This window comes from Dendrobates tinctorius, unplaced genomic scaffold (genome assembly GCF_039654945.1).
Source record: "Dendrobates tinctorius isolate UK_male_01 unplaced genomic scaffold, ASM3965494v1 ptg000003l, whole genome shotgun sequence".
In the NCBI taxonomy this organism is placed as follows: domain Eukaryota; kingdom Metazoa; phylum Chordata; class Amphibia; order Anura; family Dendrobatidae; genus Dendrobates; species Dendrobates tinctorius.
The window spans coordinates 98,867,218-98,885,406 of NW_027361671.1; the positions used below are offsets into that span (position 1 = coordinate 98,867,218).

Consider the following 18,189-nt stretch of genomic DNA (forward strand, 5'->3'; position numbering starts at 1 on the left):
TGCTAAGAAAACAAGTTCATAATCATTTAGAAGAAACAATACTAATGTTTTAATTCAGGAAGAGTTCAGAAATCAATATTTTGTGGAATAACCATGATTTTTGCGTAAATCATGTTTATTAAATCAAATTGAATAAACAATACAGAAATGCAATTGTTTATAATTAACAAGAGCAAAACTGGTCATGAACATGAGGTAAATAACATAATTTTCTGTAAATTTATGTTTAGAACCAAAAATTACCACCTCTTCCGCTCAGTAACATGAATTGTTGATACAAATGTACCAATAGGAAGATTTGCGTGATGACAACTAAGCTACACATATTAAAATAAATAGAAGTATAAAGAGTAAGATTTTAGAAAAAAAAAGATGAAGGGGGAAATAGGGACAGAATAGAAAGGAAGGTTGTGTGGGATAAGGAACGGGGAATTCAGATCCCTCTCTCGCGCAGGCCCATGACTCTCAACCAGCAGTAAGGAGAAGTGAAGAACTATTAAGTTGGTTCTAAGCTCTAGAAAGACAGGACAAATCAAATGTATGTTATCCAAATTATAGAAACATCTGGTTCCATTGTAAGTGTGGGTTATGATCCAGACAACCAGGTCTAGTTCTGGAGTTTCCCTAAATACGATCCAGGGAGCCCAGGATAGCGAGGATTTTTAATCACAGCTTTCATGCATCTTGGCATGCTTTCCACCAGTCTTTCACACTGCTTTGGGTGACCTTATGCCACTCCTGGTACAAAAATGTAAGCAGTTCTTCTTTGTTTGATGGCTTGTGACTATCCATTTTCCTCTTGATTACATTCCAGAGGTTTTCAATGGGGTTAAGGTCTGGACATTGGGCTGGCCATGCACTTCACCCCAGCTGCCATTTGCCATTCCTTTTGTAGGTCACTTGGTGTCATCCTGAGGTTTCTGAGTGACATTCGAATAAAATGACGGTCATCCCGGTCAGTGGAGAGTCGTTTTCGCCCTCTGCCGGTATTCTGCCTCTTCCTGATGACTGCAAATCCCATTCTATCAGCTTCTTAGATAATTGTATAACTCGTACTCACACCACCAGGCGTCCGCAGATAGTTTAACTACACCGACAATGAAACTGTAGAAAGACCTGAAGAAACGATGCTGTTTTCTTCCAAAATCTTGCTTTAGTTTACAATGAACAGTAGGTAAAAAGGAGTAATCTGTACAGGGGAGTACACATGCGTCTTGAGTAATGGCTGCTGTAGGCTAAACTGAAGAAGAAGGGAGGAGCAACCTAATACAGAGCTCAACTACGGGAGCGACATAGGGACAATCTTCACACAGTCTAATTCTACCTAGTAACAACAGGGAATTTTGCTGATTGGAGAAAAAATCTCAACAGAGAGAATATACATTACAGGTTGTTACCATTCGTGGGACACAACAGCCAGTCTGTAGCTTTGTTGTCCCCGATGTCTGCTCCTTGACCTTGTTGTAATAGACTACGTCTTAGAAATTTTAAGGATGGAAGCAACATGACGCTCACTGTATCTCTCTGCTAGTAAAGCCAGAATTGAGCCATTCTTTTCCTCACTCTAGACTTTTCTTTTCAACTCCTTTGGCATGGTTAAAAGTTAATTACATTCCTATTACTTTTGGGATATTACTAGCACTTGTTTTGCCATCCAGCTTGTCCTATTGCAAGAGGATTGTGAACACCAAAGCAGGGTTTTTTTATACTTTCCTTTGTTAAATAAGATTTTGTTCAGGTGATCACCTAATCAGAAGCACATTAAGTAGAATGAGGTGTACTCTGGTTGGAATTCAACTGACACTGGAATGGAATAGCTGTCAGACATAAAGAGAAGCTGATTTTTCTAAAACTGTGCAATGCCCAGTCCTGAAGTGGTTAATACAAGGGAGTTGAGAACCACAAATATTATATTTGTAAGGCCTCATACTCACTGGCGATTAAAAAAACCGATTTCTGGACTGGAAAAAAGGGTGGAGTGTTATGCCAGTGTCATGCGATTTCCAATCTTTCCATCTGTTTTTTTTTCCCAGCCACTCTTTTTCTACAGTCATTTACAGGGCCATTTACAGTGTTCTATACCACAGAATGGTAATGTATCCATTTAAAACGGATTGAAAACGGATGGTCCGTTTTTTTAATTGCATCCATTGACTTCTATTGACGAAAATCGCTGCAAATCGCAGCATGCTGCGATTTTTTTCTCAGACCGATTTTGGCTGAGAAAAAAATAGCAAGTGAGATGTCACCCATTCACTAACATTGGTCAGAGTGCAATCCGATTAAAAATCAGATTGCAATCGTCCGATTTTATCGCCAGTGAGTATGAGGTCTAAAAGGAATATTCCGAACACCATTCTGCAGCTCATGCACCATTCTGCTGCCCGCGCACCACTCTGCAGCCCGCACACCACTCTGCGCCCCACTCTACATCCTATGCACCACTCTGCAGCACGCACACCACTCTGCAGTCTGCGCCCCACTCTACATCCTACGCACCACTCTGCAGTCCGTGCACCATGCTGCAGCCTGCGCATCACTCTACATCCTACGCACCACTCTGCAGCACGCACACCACTCTGCAGTCTGCGCCCCACTCTACATCCTACGCACCACTCTGCAGTCCGTGCACCATGCTGCAGCCTGCGCATCACTCTACAGTCCATGCACCACTCAGCCTGCTCACCACTCTACAGTCTGCACCACTCTGCAGTATGCGCCCCACTCTACTTCCTTCGCACCACTCTGCAGTCCGTGCACTATGCTGCAGCCTGTGCCACACTCTACAGTCCGTGCACCACTCTGCAGTCCGCACACCACTCTGTAGCCCGCGCACCACTCTGCAGTCCGCGCCCCACTCTACATCCTACGCACCACTCTTCAGTCCGTGCACCATGCTGCAGCCTGCGCCCCACTCTACAGTCCGTGCACCACTCTACAGTCCGTGCACCACTCTGTAGCCTGCGCACCACTCTACAGTCCATGCACCATGCTGCAGCCAGCGCCCCAATCTGCAGTCCGCGCACCACTCTGTAGCCTGCGTACCACTCTGCAGTCCGCACACCACTCTACATCCTACGCACCACTCTGCAGTCCGTGCACCACGCTGCAGCCTGCGCACCACTCTACAGTCTGTGCACCACTCTGTAACCTGCGCCCCACTCTACATCCTACGCACCACTCTGCAGTCCGCGCCCCACTCTACATCCTACACACCACTCTTCAGTCTGTGCACCAGTGCACCATGCTGCAGCCTGAGCCCCACTCTACAGTCCATGCACCACTCTGCAGTCCGTGCACCATGCAGCATCCTGCGCCCCACGCTGCAGTCCACACACCACTCTGTAGCCTGCGCACCACTCTACAGTCCTTGCACCACTCTGCAGTCTGCGCCCCACTCTACATCCTACGCACACCTCTACAGTCCGTGCACCACTCTACAGTCCTTGCAGTCTTGGTACAACCCTCCATGGACCCAAGGCAGCGGACAATCTCCTTTGGATTATCATTTACATGTGACGTTTCTGCCACACTGGGCCTTTATCAAGCCACACCTCTTATGACTGATAAAGGCCCTGTGTAGCCGAAATGTCACATGTAATTTTCATGTACATTGTTGTTACTTGGTTATCGGAAGGGGGGTGTCTTGGGGGTCCTGGATTTTTCACAAACATTACATTGCTCACCGTGGGCACCATCACATGCATCTAGTGAAAGTCGGATCTCTGGAGTCACAGCTGCTATTAGGGGGTCCCAGCGGTGGAGCGCCCCCCATATTAGCCAGTTACAGTGGGAGTACGTGGCGACAGTGACAAGTCCTGTCCCGATAGTGAAGGGCAGCGGCTGTGAGAATTGTGGCTCTTCCTGAGCACTGGTCCAGCCATGAATGCCCCCGCCAGCGCCCGTGCTCAGCCCTGCGCCCTCACCTACCCCCACACAATGACTAATGACGCCTCTCAGCAGCAGCAGGTACAGGCAGCGCGGTGCATGCCGGGATCGCCTCGCCAGCCAATATGGCGTCTCTGTGACAGCTGTGCTCCCGTTGCTGCGCTCCCGGTCACCGGTGTGTGTGGTACGGAGGGATACGGGCGCTGCCCATAGTGCCGCTAGCTTGGAGGACATTACTTGCCCCTTGCCTGGCACAGGAGGGCGCCGGCTGCGGAGCTGAGCGGTGGCTGCCCCACCCTTCGCTTTGGGTGATGCTGCTGGTCACCGGGTGACAGTCGGGGGATGAGGGAGCGTCCCGCGGGCTGACAGCAGGGCAGACATGGGCTCGGTGGCGGCTGGGGATTCGGCTCAGTGGCTGTCGGTGAAGGAGGAGACCATCTTTTTACATGACGGGCTCATACGGGTCACCGATCTGGCAGAACTACCAAGTGAGATCGGGGTGACGGAGGCCGGGGACACGGACCTGGAGGTAAGACCGCGGGTGTGATATGTCGGGGACTGTCACCGGCGCTATGTATGTGTGTGACTACACTGTATGTCGGGATATATCGCGGATACGCGGCCTGGCGACCACATCTTCTCCTCTGGGATCTATTCTTTGCCCCTTCTGCAAGTCCTGGGGCCACAGGAGTCATCAGATGGCGCAAATGATATATAATGTGTCAATACTGGGCTGATCTCTGCATGAGCAGCCATCACACAGGCAGGACAGCGTATGAGGGCCATAATCTGCCCTGGAGGGGATGGTGGCCCCTTACCTCTGGGGCCCCTGTGCAGCTACACCAGTGGTATGTCCGCCCCTGCACCCATCACAAAGACAGGACTGTGTATGAGGGCTATAATCTGCCCTGGAGGGGATAGTGGCCCCTTACCTCTGGGACCCCTGTGCAGCTGCACCAGTGGTATGTCCGCCCCTGCACCCATCACAAAGACAGGACAGTGTATGAGGGTCATAATCTGCCCTGGAGGGGATAGTGGCCCCTTACCTCTGGGACCCCTGTGCAGCTGCACCAGTGGTATGTCCGCCCCTGCACCCATCACAAAGACAGGACAGTCTATGAGGGCCATAATCTGCCCTGGAGGGGATAGTGGCCCCTTACCTCTGGGACCCCTGTGCAGCTGCACCAGTGGTATGTCCGCCCCTGCACCCATCACAAAGACAGGACAGTGTATGAGGGTCATAATCTGCCCTGGAGGGGATAGTGGCCCCTTACCTCTGGGACCCCTGTGCAGCTGCACCAGTGGTATGTCCGCCCCTGAACCCATCACAAAGACAGGATAGTATATGAGGGCCATAATCTGCCCTGGGGGGGATAGTGGCCCCTTACATCTGGGGACCCTGTGCGGCTGCACCAGGGGTATGTCCACCCCTGCACCCATTACAGCTCATCTTACAGTAGTATTAGGCTTTATGATGACACCTGGTGGGGAGTGGACAGTATAATTGTGTATTATGGTTTTATGATGTTTTCCAAATAGAAATGTAACATCGCTGGTAGTTGATCTGCTACAACTGTTACAATGAGGAGTGATGCCTGGCTGTGATCTGCCACAGACTACATGAGTGCTTCCACCATAGCTGGCATGTTCCCTTCCCCACCCAGCCTCAGCTCACACGGAGATGCGTCCCAATGAGCCTTTGTCCGCGAATCCCTGCACATGGAGTTTGTCAGTGGTTGAGGCCTTTGTACTGATCTCACTGGGCTCAGAGAGCAGGTGCTCTTCTCCCGCTGCTCCTAATGATGAGCACTCGTAATAGTCGTCCTCCGTCTGTTGTAATGCACGGCATCTGTCCAGGTTGTCAGGCTCCGACTCTGTCAGAATGAGCTCATTAGGATCTCAGCACTAGGATAGTCTATAGAGCTCCTGTCTTGGAAAATACACTCGAGACATACCAGGACATGGGGAAATATATGCGACATCCGTGTTCATGGCCCCCGAGACATGTGCTGTCCTGGTATGTATGCAAACACTACATGCAACATTTTGAGCCTGTGACTGAAAAGGGTAAAAAAAAAACAAAAAAGCATAAAGGAAAGATTATTAACAGCACGTGATTCCACTTGTATATATTTTTCCTTCATGATAGCTGTATATGCTAAAGGGAACCTGTCATATTTTTGGCTTATAAATATTGATGAGCCCAAGTGCTCATTACTCGAGTTTGCCTAAGGTGCTCGGGTATGTACCGAGCATCGCGGGTGCCCAAGTGACGTGTTCGAGCCTATGTGGCCCCATGTGTCGCAGCTGTTAGACAGCCACAAAACATTCAGGTAGTGCCTGACAGTCACCGCATGGTTTGTGACTGTCTAACAGTCGTGAGACTTGCGCCCGCGGGGACTCCAACATCTCACTCGGGCGCCCACGATACCCGAACACCCTAGGCGGCACACTCTAGTAACGAGCACTTGAGCTCATCACTATTTATAAGCCGTCGTCCTGATTCCTCTGCGTCAGCATGAGACTTCAAGCACTGTATGGGTGAAGTAGAGGCGTCATCCACTTTCTTCTGGATAGAAGAGGTGGCATTTGAAGGGAGTGGGGTGGCGCTGATCGCTATCTGGGTCCGCCCATGGGACCGGACCATGCAATTTACATGCAGTGCTGGACACATAGAAATCACTTTTTCACAGGTATGTAGGGGCACCTATGCGGATGTAAAGGGTTTGGGGGAACCCCATTTACATGACTTTAAAGGTGATGAGCATGGGTTTTTAAGCCATAAAACTAGTATCCGGTTCCCTTTAAATGAAAAGTAAGACATGACAAAACAAACTTTTCTAAATTGGTCGCAGATGACTTTTTGTAGCTTAGAGACTGAGACGGTGGTGAGACATCATGTAGATTATCCACATATGTATTCTGGATTTAACCAGATGAAATTTCCAGCTGCTGTCAGCATAATCCCATTGTTTGTTTGGCACTGTTCACACTGCTGTCGGCAGAATCTCATTGTTTGTTTGGCCCCTGTTCACACTGCTGTCAGAGATTCGGAGCCCCCATCGACAGTTCATGCAGGGAAGAACAGTGCTTCATGGAACGCTAGTATAGAGCGGGGGTAATACGTCACAATGTTGGGAGGTTTTCAGGTTCTCTTCACATTTGTATTGGAGACTTTGTTGCAGATTTTTACCAGATGACATAATACAGCTTGTGGAGCTTTTTTTTTTTTTCCAGCGGCATGATGGACCCAGAGCAGAATCTTATCAGCCTCCCATCATTGTTATTGGTGTCAGCTGAGCTCTGTCCCCTGCATAATGCATTAAAAATAAAGCCTCATATTTAGTAAAAGTCTATAGGGGGCAGTACAGTGCAGATCAGATCAATTCTTGTATATGGTGTCTGATTTATCAAGCTGCGTTTTTCACGAGATTTATACGGAATCTGACACTCACTGCCAGGGGTGGAACGATACTATGTAGACGGCAAATGTTTCAGTTCCCTATTGAACTTGCTGGAGGATTGTCCAGCCATCCTTCTGCCATTATCAATCAAGTACATGAGGTGTGTGGATATCTTCTGTGCTGCCGCAACAATACAAATCCAAACTTGATGCTGTAGTAATGGTGGTTTATTCAACGCGTTTCAGGGTCTTAGTGATCCCTTCTTCAGGAAATGCCACACAAAACATCTGGTGAGCAGCTTTTTGGAGAATATTGTATCAAATTTGTGGGATAAGACCCTATTTGCGCTTTTTTCGTTTCTCGAAATACTATTTGTCAAGCAAGAGTATTCCTTAATCTGTGCAGATGTCTCAAGTGCCGATGGCGGGACATTCCTTTAAAGAGATGAGAAAGAGACATATTACTAAATGAAAACTTGTGTATTTTCTGTGCATATACATAGTCTAGAATGATATATAGATATATCCTCATGGGCACTCAGTTGTTTTGTTAAGGCCTCATTCAGACTGGCATAGTGCTGCCTCATTCTAGCATCCATGTTACATCCGGTTGCTTGTCCTGGCCTGCTGGTGTGTCCTCACTCAGGTGGGCAATCTCCTATTCTTTGAAATGACCACGAAAGTGTAGTGCCATGCCCTCACAGGGTAGTCCAAAAGAAGGTGGACAGTATGTGTAATAGGGTTATGAAGGGCGAGATTTATCAAACATGGTGTAAAGTGAAACTGACGCAGTTGCCCTTAGCAACCAATCAGATTCCACTTTTCATTCTTCACAGACGCTTTGGAAAATGAAAGGTGGAATCTGATTGGTTGCTAAGGGCAACTGAGTCAGTTTCACAGATCCAGTTTTCACAGATAAATCTCCCCCAAATCTGTTTTCTTTTCAGATAACCCATAATAGCAAATAATTTAAATACAGATCAAAGAAAATGGATTTTGAGAGTGTTGGAAATCTCAAAATGCTGAAACAGTTTGAGCAAATTGGGATGAAACATTTGGTACTCAAGCCCCAAAGGAAAAAACCATTTACCGCATTCGTGACAAATTCGATGCCACTGGCTCAATCCTTAATGCTCCAAAAACTGGTCGACCCAAAACAGGCTGTACAGAAAATAAGAAACAACTTGTTGCTGAAACATTTGTTCAGAGTCCAAAAAAGTCCATCAGAAGAGTCTCTTTAGAATTGGGAATTTCACGAGCTTCCATCATGCGAATCCTGAAATCTATTGGGTGGAAAGCTTATCGTCCACGTCTAATTCATGGTTTATTGGAGGCTGATCCAGACAGGCGGCTGCAATTTAGTGAGATTATGCTTAACGAAATTGAAGAAAATCCAGTAATTTTAGATAACATTATGTGGAGTGATGAAGCTTCTTTCAAATTATCTGCCCATATCAACAGACATAATTGTATTTACTGTGTAAGGTAGCGCTCACTGAGGGTATTGGGGAACACTCACTTGGCTGCAGATAGACCAGGTCCGGCACAGGCTTTTCATAGAACACAGTCCATACGGTTTATTGTGCAGCATAAACCATAGCAAAATGAGGAAAACAATAACAGTCTTACAGCAGACAAAAACGAATGTTCATAGTGGAGCTCCGCTCCCTTAGCCCTTTGTTCACACAGGCTGTGCTTTATCCAGCAAACAGTCTCTCAGATAATTCCCCCCTCTGTCTGGGGTTACCTCTTAGCTGCTTCTCAGTCCTGACGTCACTTTCCTCCTGGGTACTGGCCAGCACTCACAGGCTATTAAACACAGGCCACACACAGTCAGCGGCGTCTACATGTGTGCATCAGGAAGGTAGCACACCTTCTAGCACGTCGGCCTTCCGGGACCTTCGACACGGACCAATCAGATCCAGGCACTCACTCATGTGACCTACCCTTGTTACCTTATATGGTCCGTAGCCACGCCCACAGCATCACATGGCTATGACCTCCTTGCAGGTCCTTCACAACCACACACATAGGATTTACTTCAGACACACACCCCTGGGTTGGTTTGTAGGTGACTGGTCCCACCCATCTCACCAGCCAAGTGGAAGCTCTCCCTAATACAGAGTAACAAACCCTCAGCAGAATATCTGCTGATTCATAGCGGTTCCAGCTTCCATCACAAGGCCACCCACCTTGTGATACATAACGGTCATTTACCATGCTTTCTCAATTACAACAATAGATATGCCTGAGTGCATGACCCACACAGCGCCCCCTAGCTGTCACAGCGGTCACTGCACCACAACTGGTATAATGAGAACATGCATTTAACATTAGAGCAACAACTAAATGAGCCTTGTGTCAATGTTTGAGGTGGTATTTCAAGTTTTGATGTTTTTGGACTATTTTTTTTTTTGGATGGAACAGTCACAGGAGGTAAGTACCGTATTTTTCGCTTTATAAGACGCACCCCAAATAGGAGAAAAATAGTAAAAAACTTTTTTAATAAAATGGTGGTGCTTCTTATAATCCAGGCGTCTGCTTACTGGGGGTGGTGGGAAGTGGGGTCCCAGGGTTGCTGCTGGAAGAGGCAGGAGTGGAACGTTGCTGCTAGCATGACGGGGAGTTTTGATGTGCTGCGCACCGCTGCGGGTGTCCTATGCCGCTGCTGTGCTATGTCCCCAGTGTTGACGGGTGTTGTCACCGCGCCCTATCCCCCGGTGCTGCCAGGTGCTGCCGTCGGGCTCTGTCCCCCGGTGCTGCCAGGTGCTGCCGTCAGGCTCTGTCCCCCGGTGCTGCCAGGTGCTGCCGTAGGGCTCTGTCCCCCGGTGCTGCCATGTGCTGCCGCCCGCTCTGTCCCCCGGTGCTGCTGGGTGCTGCCACCGCGCTCTGTCCCCCGGTGCTGCCGCCACGCTCTGTCCCCCGGTGCTGCCATGTGCTGCTGCCCGCTCTGTCCCCCGATGCTGCCGCCATGCTCTGTCCCCCCGTGCTGCTGTGTGCTGCCGCCACGCTCTGTCCCCAGGTGCTACTGTGTGCTGCCGCCATGTGCTATCATCCGCTCTGTCCCCTGGTGCTGCCGCCGCGCTCTGTCCCCCGGTGCTTGCCGCCGCCTCGCTCTGTCCCATTCTGCGTGAGGGGCTCTGCCGTTCCATCCATGCTTGTTGCCTGTGCGGTGGATGCTTCTGGGAAAATGTCCGCCGCGCATATGGAGATCTCAGCACTGAAATGGATGGATGGAACGGCAGAGCCCCCCACGCAGCACGGGACAGAGCGCGGCGGCAGCAAGCAACGAAACACCCGTATTGTAAGACGCACCCCTATTTTCCCCAAAAATTTGGGGGAAAAAAAGTGTGTCTTACAAAGCGAAAAATACGGTATCTCGAAATTCTAATGAATCAAGTTTTGTTCCCCAGTTACAGCAACAGCCTAATTTAAATGACCTTTGTTTCCAAAAAGATGGGGCCCCTCCACATTATTCAAGAGTAGTCCGCGAGTATCTTGATGAAACATTTCCTAATAAATGGATTGGCCAAAGAGGCCCACTTGATTGGCCTTCACGTGACGTTCACCAGACTTGACCCTAATGGATTTTTTCTTTTGGGGAGTACTCAAGGACAAAGTTTATAGTCGAAAACCAAAAAGTGTCATTGATTTGAAAAATTACATAAGAGATGCGTTTCAAGAATTTAATACCCAAAGAGACATGTGCAAAAATGTTTGTCGAAGCGTAAGAGGCAAATTGTGATGGAAAACCGTTTGAGCACCTGCGTTGATAAAATTTAAGGGCTTTTGTATTATTGTTCAGAATAAAATTTAATTGTCAATGTTATGCTTGTGTTAGTAAATATAATTTTATATATAAATCAAAATAAATGTTATTTTCTGTCCATCTACTTTTGGACCACCTTGTATATGTAAAATTGAAGGGGATGTGCCACAAACACAGCTATTCCACATCCAGGGGAACTGTAGGAAGTATCTGACCTGCTCAATGATTTTGATGCTTGGCTTTCTGTTACCTATCCTCAGGATACCTGTACACCTTCCATAACGTAAAGGGTGCTGGGGGGGTCTGCTCTCTGTTCTGAAAGGTGCAGGGGTCGAGAATTCTCACTGCCCCTATGAATTATCAGTGAGCATTTTTAACCACTGCACCTTTCAGAACAAACGTTGGACTCCCAGTGATTGTTATCTTATTGGAAAGGTGGTAAATTGTTGTTCGGTCACAACCTATTCACTATCACATTTATTTTTTGTTAGGGTTGAGTTAGTCCCAAGGTTACTTATAATTTCTCTAGAATGATAAAATCTGTAACGGCAGTTTTGCTGCGATTCGTAATCATGTAACCTAAGCCTTGTGCTGTTCACGTCATTCCTGGTGCAAAATACAGCACAATAAAAAAAGTACAAAGACTGTAAGATTGTGTCCATTCATCTCCGTTACCATTGACTTTCCTTCCCATGTACAACGAATACCGCATGTTCAGTTCAGGCATTGTATATTACAAAGGTATTGACTGGGAACAAGAGTGTGCTCAATCACAGGCTGATGGAGAGGTTTCTAAATTCTTCTCACATTTTTATTTCTTAAAAGCGTCACCGCTGTCTAAGATTTGTGAATATGAAGGCAACACTACTGCGCACATCTAAGTATGGCTGAATACAAAAGGGGTAGCCCTAAAGATATTATTTATTTATATAGCACCATTGATTCCATGGTGCTGTACATGAGAAGGGGTTACATACAAATTACAGATATCACTTACAGTAAACAAACAATTACAGAATGATATAGAGGGGAGGGAGGACCCTGCCCTTTTGGGCTTACATTCTACAGGATGGTGGGGAAGGAGACAGTAGGTTGGAAGGTTGGAGCAGCTCCAGTGATGGTGAGGTGACAGCTCCAGTAGTGGTGAGGAGGCAGCGGGGATCATTGCAGGCTGTAAGCTTTCCTGAAGAGATGGGTTTTAAGGTTCCGTCTGAAGGATCGATTGTGGTTGATAGTCGGACGTGTTGGGGCAAAGAAATCCAAAGGATGGGGGCTATTCAGGAGAAGTCTTGGAGGCGGTTGGGTGAGAAGCAAATAAGAATGGAGGAGAGAAGGAGGTCTTGAGAGGACTGGAGATTACGTGAGGGAAGGTATCAGGAGATTAGTTCAGAGACATATGGGGGAGACAGGTTATAGATGGCCTTGTAGGTCAGTATTAGTCATTTGAATTGGATATGCTGAGGGAATGGGAGCCAGTGAAGAGATTTGCAGAGGGGAAAAGCGGAGGAGTAGCGAGGAGAGAGATGAATTAGTCAGGCGGCAGAGTTAAGGATGGACTGGAGAGGTGAGAGGGTGTTAGCAGGGAGGCCACAGAAAAGGATGTTGCAATAGTCGAGGTGGGAGATGATGAGGGCATGTACAAGCATTTTAGTAGAATGAGGGTTGAGGAAAGGACGGATTCTAGAAATACTTTTGAGCTGGAGGCGACAGGAGGTGGAGAGAGCTTGGATGTGTGGTTTGAAGGACAGGGCAGAGTCAAGGGTTAAGGGCCCGTCACACATAGCGAGATCGCTGATTTTGTGGCGCATCAGCGATCTCGCTACCGATCTTGCTGTGTGTGGCACGCATCAGCGACCGCAACCCCCCCCCCCCCGCCGGGTATCGCCGATCGTGCAGGAATGTCCTGGCTATTTTTTGATCGTTGGTCTTCCGCTGGCCAGCACGCATTGCTGCGTGTGGCAGCAGGAGACCAACGATCAGCGAGCTCCCAGCGCTGTAAGCAGACTCTGGGAGCTGGTATCCAAGGTAAATATCGGGTAACTAAGCGCGCGGCTCTTAGTTACCCGCTGTATACCTTGGATACCAGCGTGCTGGCGCTGGGAGCTGGTATCCAAGATAAACAGCGGGTAACTAATTGCCGCACGCTTAGTTACCCGATATTTACCTTGGATACCAGCTCCCAGCGCGAGCACGCTGGTATACAAGGTACACAGCGGGTAACTAAGCGACGCGCGCGTAGTTACCCGATATTTACCTTGGATACCAGCGTCCTCGCTTGTCCTGATCACTGGGGAGATCTGCCTGTTTCACAGCTAACTAGCGATCATGTAGCGATGCAACAGCGATCCTGACAAGGTCGTATCGTTGTCTGGATCGCTGGTGCATCGTTTGATGTGACGGGACCCTTACTCCGAGGCATCGGACCTCTGGTACGGAGGAAAGCGTGATGTCGTCAATTGTTATAGATGAGTCGGGTAAGGAAGATCTGTGAGATGGGGGAAAGATGATCAGTTCAGATTTGTCTACATTGAGTTTGAGGAAGCAAGAGGAGAAGGAGGATATGGCTGGTAGACACTCTGGGATTCTGGACAGCAGAGAGGTGATGTCTGGGCCAGAGAGGTAGATCTGAGTATCATCGGCATAAAGGTGGTACTGGAATCCATGGGACTTTGAGTTGCCCCAGACCAAGTGTATAGATTGAGAAGAGTAGGGGTCCTAGAACAGAGCCTGGGGGACTCCAACAGAGAGAGGGTTGGATGAAGAGGTAGTGTGGGAGTGGGAAACGCTGAATGTGCGGTTGGAAAGGTATGAGGAGATCCAGGATAGGACGAGGTCTTTGATGCCAAAGGAGGAGAGGATCTGTAGTAGGAGGCAGTGGTCAACTGTGTCGAAAGCAGAGGACACGTCTAGAAGGAGGAGTATAGAGTATTGTCCGATAGCTTTGACTGTAAGTAGGTCTTTGGTAATTTTGGTCACGGCTGTCTCAGTGGAATGATGGGGAAGGAAACCAGATTGTAGATTGTCAAAGAGCAAGTTAGATGAAAGGTGGGAGGAAAGGTCAGCGTGGACATGCTGTTCCAGGAATTTAGAAGCAAATGGGACCAGCGATATTGGGTGATAGCTGGACATGGCTGTTGGGTCGAGAGTTGGCTTTTTAAGGATAGGCGTGATTGTGGCATGTTTGAAAGCAGAAGGGAAGGTACCGGAAGTAAGTGATAGGTTGAAGAGGTGGGTTAGGGATGGGATAAGAGTGGTGGCGAGGTTCGGGAGGAGGTGGGATGGGGTCGAGTGCACAAGTGGTGTGATTTGGAGAGAAGATGAGCAAGCTCCTCTTCAGTGATGTTGGATAAGGAGGATATGGGGTTTGGGCATTAGCCTGGTATACAAAGGGGTTGTGGTGGTTGAATAATAAAGACTTGCCATGTTTGGTCTATCTTGTTTTTGAAGTGCCCAGCTAAGTCCTCAGCAGAGATAAGGGAAGTTGGAGGGGGCAGTGGTGGGTGGAGGAGGGAGTTAAAAGTATTGAACAGCTGTTTGGGGTTGTGGGATAAGAAAGATACAAGGGATGTAAAGGCCTATTTAGCAGAGGTGAGGGCAGATTTGAATGCAAGTGTTGCTTGTTTGAGTGCAGTGACGTCATCTTGGGAATGCGTTTTCTTCCAGCGCCGTTCAGCAATTCTGGATACTTGCCGAAGCTTTTTAGTGGTGTTATTGTGCCAGGGTTCTCTATTGATTCGTCGCACTAAAGATAGTCTCCTAGACTTAGGCTAATTTCACATTAGCGTTTTTTTGCTCAGCGCATCGTGCCCAATAGAAACGCATGCAAAAAACACATCATGCGTTTTTGCATGCGTTTGCATTTTTTATGCGCATTCGTTCTCTAGCGGTTAAAATCAGAGTCTACACATGTCTACGCCAAAAACGCATGCGCACAAAAACACATGTCCATGCGCACGTCTGCGTTCCCATAGACTGTAGTACATTATTTTGTTGCATTCCGTGCGCAAGCGTGCGCATGCGTTTTTTGACTCCTTTCGGCGGACCCAAAAATGCAACAGTTGCATCTTGCGTGCCTAGGCGCACACCTTGGAAAAAAAAAAGCATCTGCACGAAAATGCATACGAACGTGTGCAAGCGCAAGACCATGCGCCCCCATGTTGAACATAGGTATGTATGACGCATGCGCATGGATGCGCACGATGCGCTGCTAAAAAAAAACAAACGCTAATGTGAAACCAGCCTTAGGGTCCCGTTACACATAGCGACGCTCCAGCGATCCCGACAACGATACGACCTGGTAAGGATTGCTGGTACGTCGCTATATGTTGTATGGTCCCTAGTAAGCTGTCAAACAGGCAGATCTACTCAACGACACAGCAACGATACGGTGATCCGTATAACGACCTCGGCCGTCGTTGGGACCTTGTCACACAGCAGCTGTTCTGACGACTCAGACCTCAATAGGCGTGCTTCAGCGTTCCACTCCCCTCTGCTCCGATTGGTGGCCACTACTGCACTATCACTACATGGTTTGCTTCAGCGTCCCTGTCTGAGTCGCTAGTGCGCTATTTATTCGTGGATCCACAGTCACTGACACGGGGACACGCGATTATTATAACTGTACATGTTAAATGTTATTATATCAAACTATCCCGTGTATATGCATACAGGACTAAGAAGAGATCCCAAGATAAATAAAAACAATTTTATTACATGCTTTTTTAAAAAAAAATACACCAAAAATAAAAAAGCAAAAATGCCGTATGTGGGGACGCAAGAGCACACCTGTATAATAATCCTTATAGTGCTAAATAACAACAGTACAAAAATATAAACTTGAATCCAGGGATTTACATAATGTTGTTCATATGCAAACAGTTATCCTCATAGTGTATAAAAAAATGAAAGTACAGTGTCCAACAATTACTCTTATACAACTAACGAGGAGCAAGTAATATTATGAAAATTACCCTGTAACATGTAGTTCAATAACTGACTGAAGTGAAAAAAATCCTAATCACATAAATAGCATGGCCTATATATCAGAAAGAATTCCCCAAGTGTATGATAACACTATAAGTGGAGACACAGACGGGGAGGAACAGTCCTAAAGTACCCCAAATCTGACTGCAGTATAAATGAATAATATGGCCAAAAGCCTGCATTAGGACGTAATTACCAAAGGTAAATGAAGGTGCTCCTGGCATCCCCTCACCCCGACGCGCGTTTCGCCGCCAGCTTCTTCCGGGGCGTGGCCAAGGTGAGGGGCTGCCCGGTATTTAAAACCAAGAGGTGAATGTGATATTGTCATGTGAAGTGCCCTCAGTTATTATTTGGACATATGTTGATTTATGTTAAATGTTATGAATGCATATAATTGATAGCTGACCTATAAATGAAACGCTACAAAGATCCTAATTTGAGACCACCAATAGGAGCTGAGGGGGCATTGAAAAGACAAAGCAAAATCACACCTGGCGTCAAACACAGCGATGCATGCTGGCCAGTGGGACACCAACGATCAAAAAATGGCCTAGGACATTCGAGCACGATCAGCGATATCGCAGCGGGGGGCCTGGTCGCCGCTATGTGTCACACGTAGTGAAATCACTGGCGAGGTCACTGTTGCGTCACAAAACCTGTGACGTTTCAGCGATCTCGCTAACGATCTCGCTATGTGTGAAGTACCCTTTAAAAGGGGTATTCTCACGTTGTCTCTCGACCATCTCAAAGCTTGCTAGTCTTATTACTTCGGGATTGCTTGGGTGACCGTTCTGGTCAGCAGCTTCATTCTATGCATTAAAGGTGCATCAGTGTTTGTCCTTGATCAACACTGATATCACATTATTTACATATGAAGGTAACAAAGACTTTGAAAAGCACACTGTTCAGGAGCCATGATTAGGAGGACTGCTTTGAAAATTGTTAATGCTAGAAGCAAGGGGAATTCTGGGTATTTTTTTTTCACCCAGGACTGATAATTGCAGTTCCTACACTGAGAGGGAAGGAGAGGCATGTGAGCAGCAAACTGCTGCATAGAAATCAATGAGCTGAATAGAAGTGACTGGGATGCTAGGAGTTAACTCCTCTCCTGGAATGTAACTAGTGCCCCCACTTGGTCAGGCTCTGGGTAGGCACTAGTGGCCAATCTCAATGGAAATCTGCTGAACATAATGTAAGATAGATGCTCTAATTGCGGACCTCAGTAGATACAAAAAGCAATTCGATTACAAACTTGCTTATTTTCATGCTTTCTAACTAAAGCAATTAAATAACGTGAGAATATGTATTTTTTTTCAACAATGATTGCAAATGCCTCATTCATTGGTTACACAGGCACAGTGGCTCGCCTTTATTGGTGGGTGTACCTGGTACTGCAGCTAGGCACCCTGGGAGTAAACGAGATGAGCTGCCATACTAGGTAGAGCTGTGATGATTGACAAGCAACTGTTCTTATTGGAACAACATGGTGACATTATTCTCGCTGGGGTTGGGAAATAATTGAGCTTGAGACATGGTAAAAAAAATCAATGCTCACCTTTGCAGTACCCCGATGTCCCAGTAGTTATTGCAGTAGGTAGTCTGATTGCCGTATGTGGAGTCGGGAAGGAATTTTTTTTCCCCAATGTGAAGCTTACTGTTTGCCACATGTTTTTTTTTTTTTGCCTTTCTCTGGATCAACATGTTAGGATAGCATATGGGTTGAGCTAGATGGACTTAAAGGGAACCTGTCGCCCCTCCAGGCGTTTTTAAGTAAAAGAGCCACCTTGTGCAGCACTAATGCTGCATTCTGTCAAGGTGGCTCTTTTATTTAGGGTCCCTTCCACCGCCGAAATGGCTCTTTTACTTAAAAACGCCTAGAGGGGGTGACAGGTTCCCTTTAAAGACTTTCTTCAACCTTAATAACTATGTTACTTTGCTACAGCCACTTATCTGCTGCAGACAATCACTGACCTCTGTGATGAGGCTGGCATGTGTGGCCAGTGATGACTCAAATGACTACAGGCATTCATTTACTGACCTCAGCAATGTTAGTATGGTCATGGATTGCTTGCAACAGTCACATGGTTAGTAATGAATGTCATTTCAACAGAACAGTAAGCAGGGAGTGCCAACGTAGGAAGGACTG

At 47.3% G+C, this 18,189-nt stretch overlaps 1 protein-coding gene and 1 long non-coding RNA gene across 4 annotated transcripts in view; one reads left to right on the top strand and one right to left on the bottom strand.

The window, feature by feature from the left end:
* Window positions 1-3,888, bottom strand: part of LOC141075879 (uncharacterized) — a 63,275-nt gene extending 59,387 nt beyond the window's left edge. The window contains exon 1 of the long non-coding RNA XR_012227353.1: window positions 3,687-3,888. This is a non-coding gene — a long non-coding RNA (uncharacterized lncRNA). The remainder of the gene's footprint in view (window positions 1-3,686) is intronic.
* A 149-nt stretch (window positions 3,889-4,037) lies between these two features.
* The window catches only part of HECTD4 (HECT domain E3 ubiquitin protein ligase 4), a 352,187-nt gene continuing 338,035 nt past the window's right edge, over window positions 4,038-18,189 (top strand). For 2 of the 3 annotated variants that reach the window (XM_073562745.1, XM_073562806.1), the window contains exon 1: window positions 4,038-4,417. In XM_073562745.1, coding sequence (XP_073418846.1) covers window positions 4,268-4,417 — 150 coding nt within the window. In that variant the 5' untranslated portion in view covers window positions 4,038-4,267. The remainder of the gene's footprint in view (window positions 4,418-18,189) is intronic. The other variant, XM_073562884.1, reaches the window with a different exon arrangement.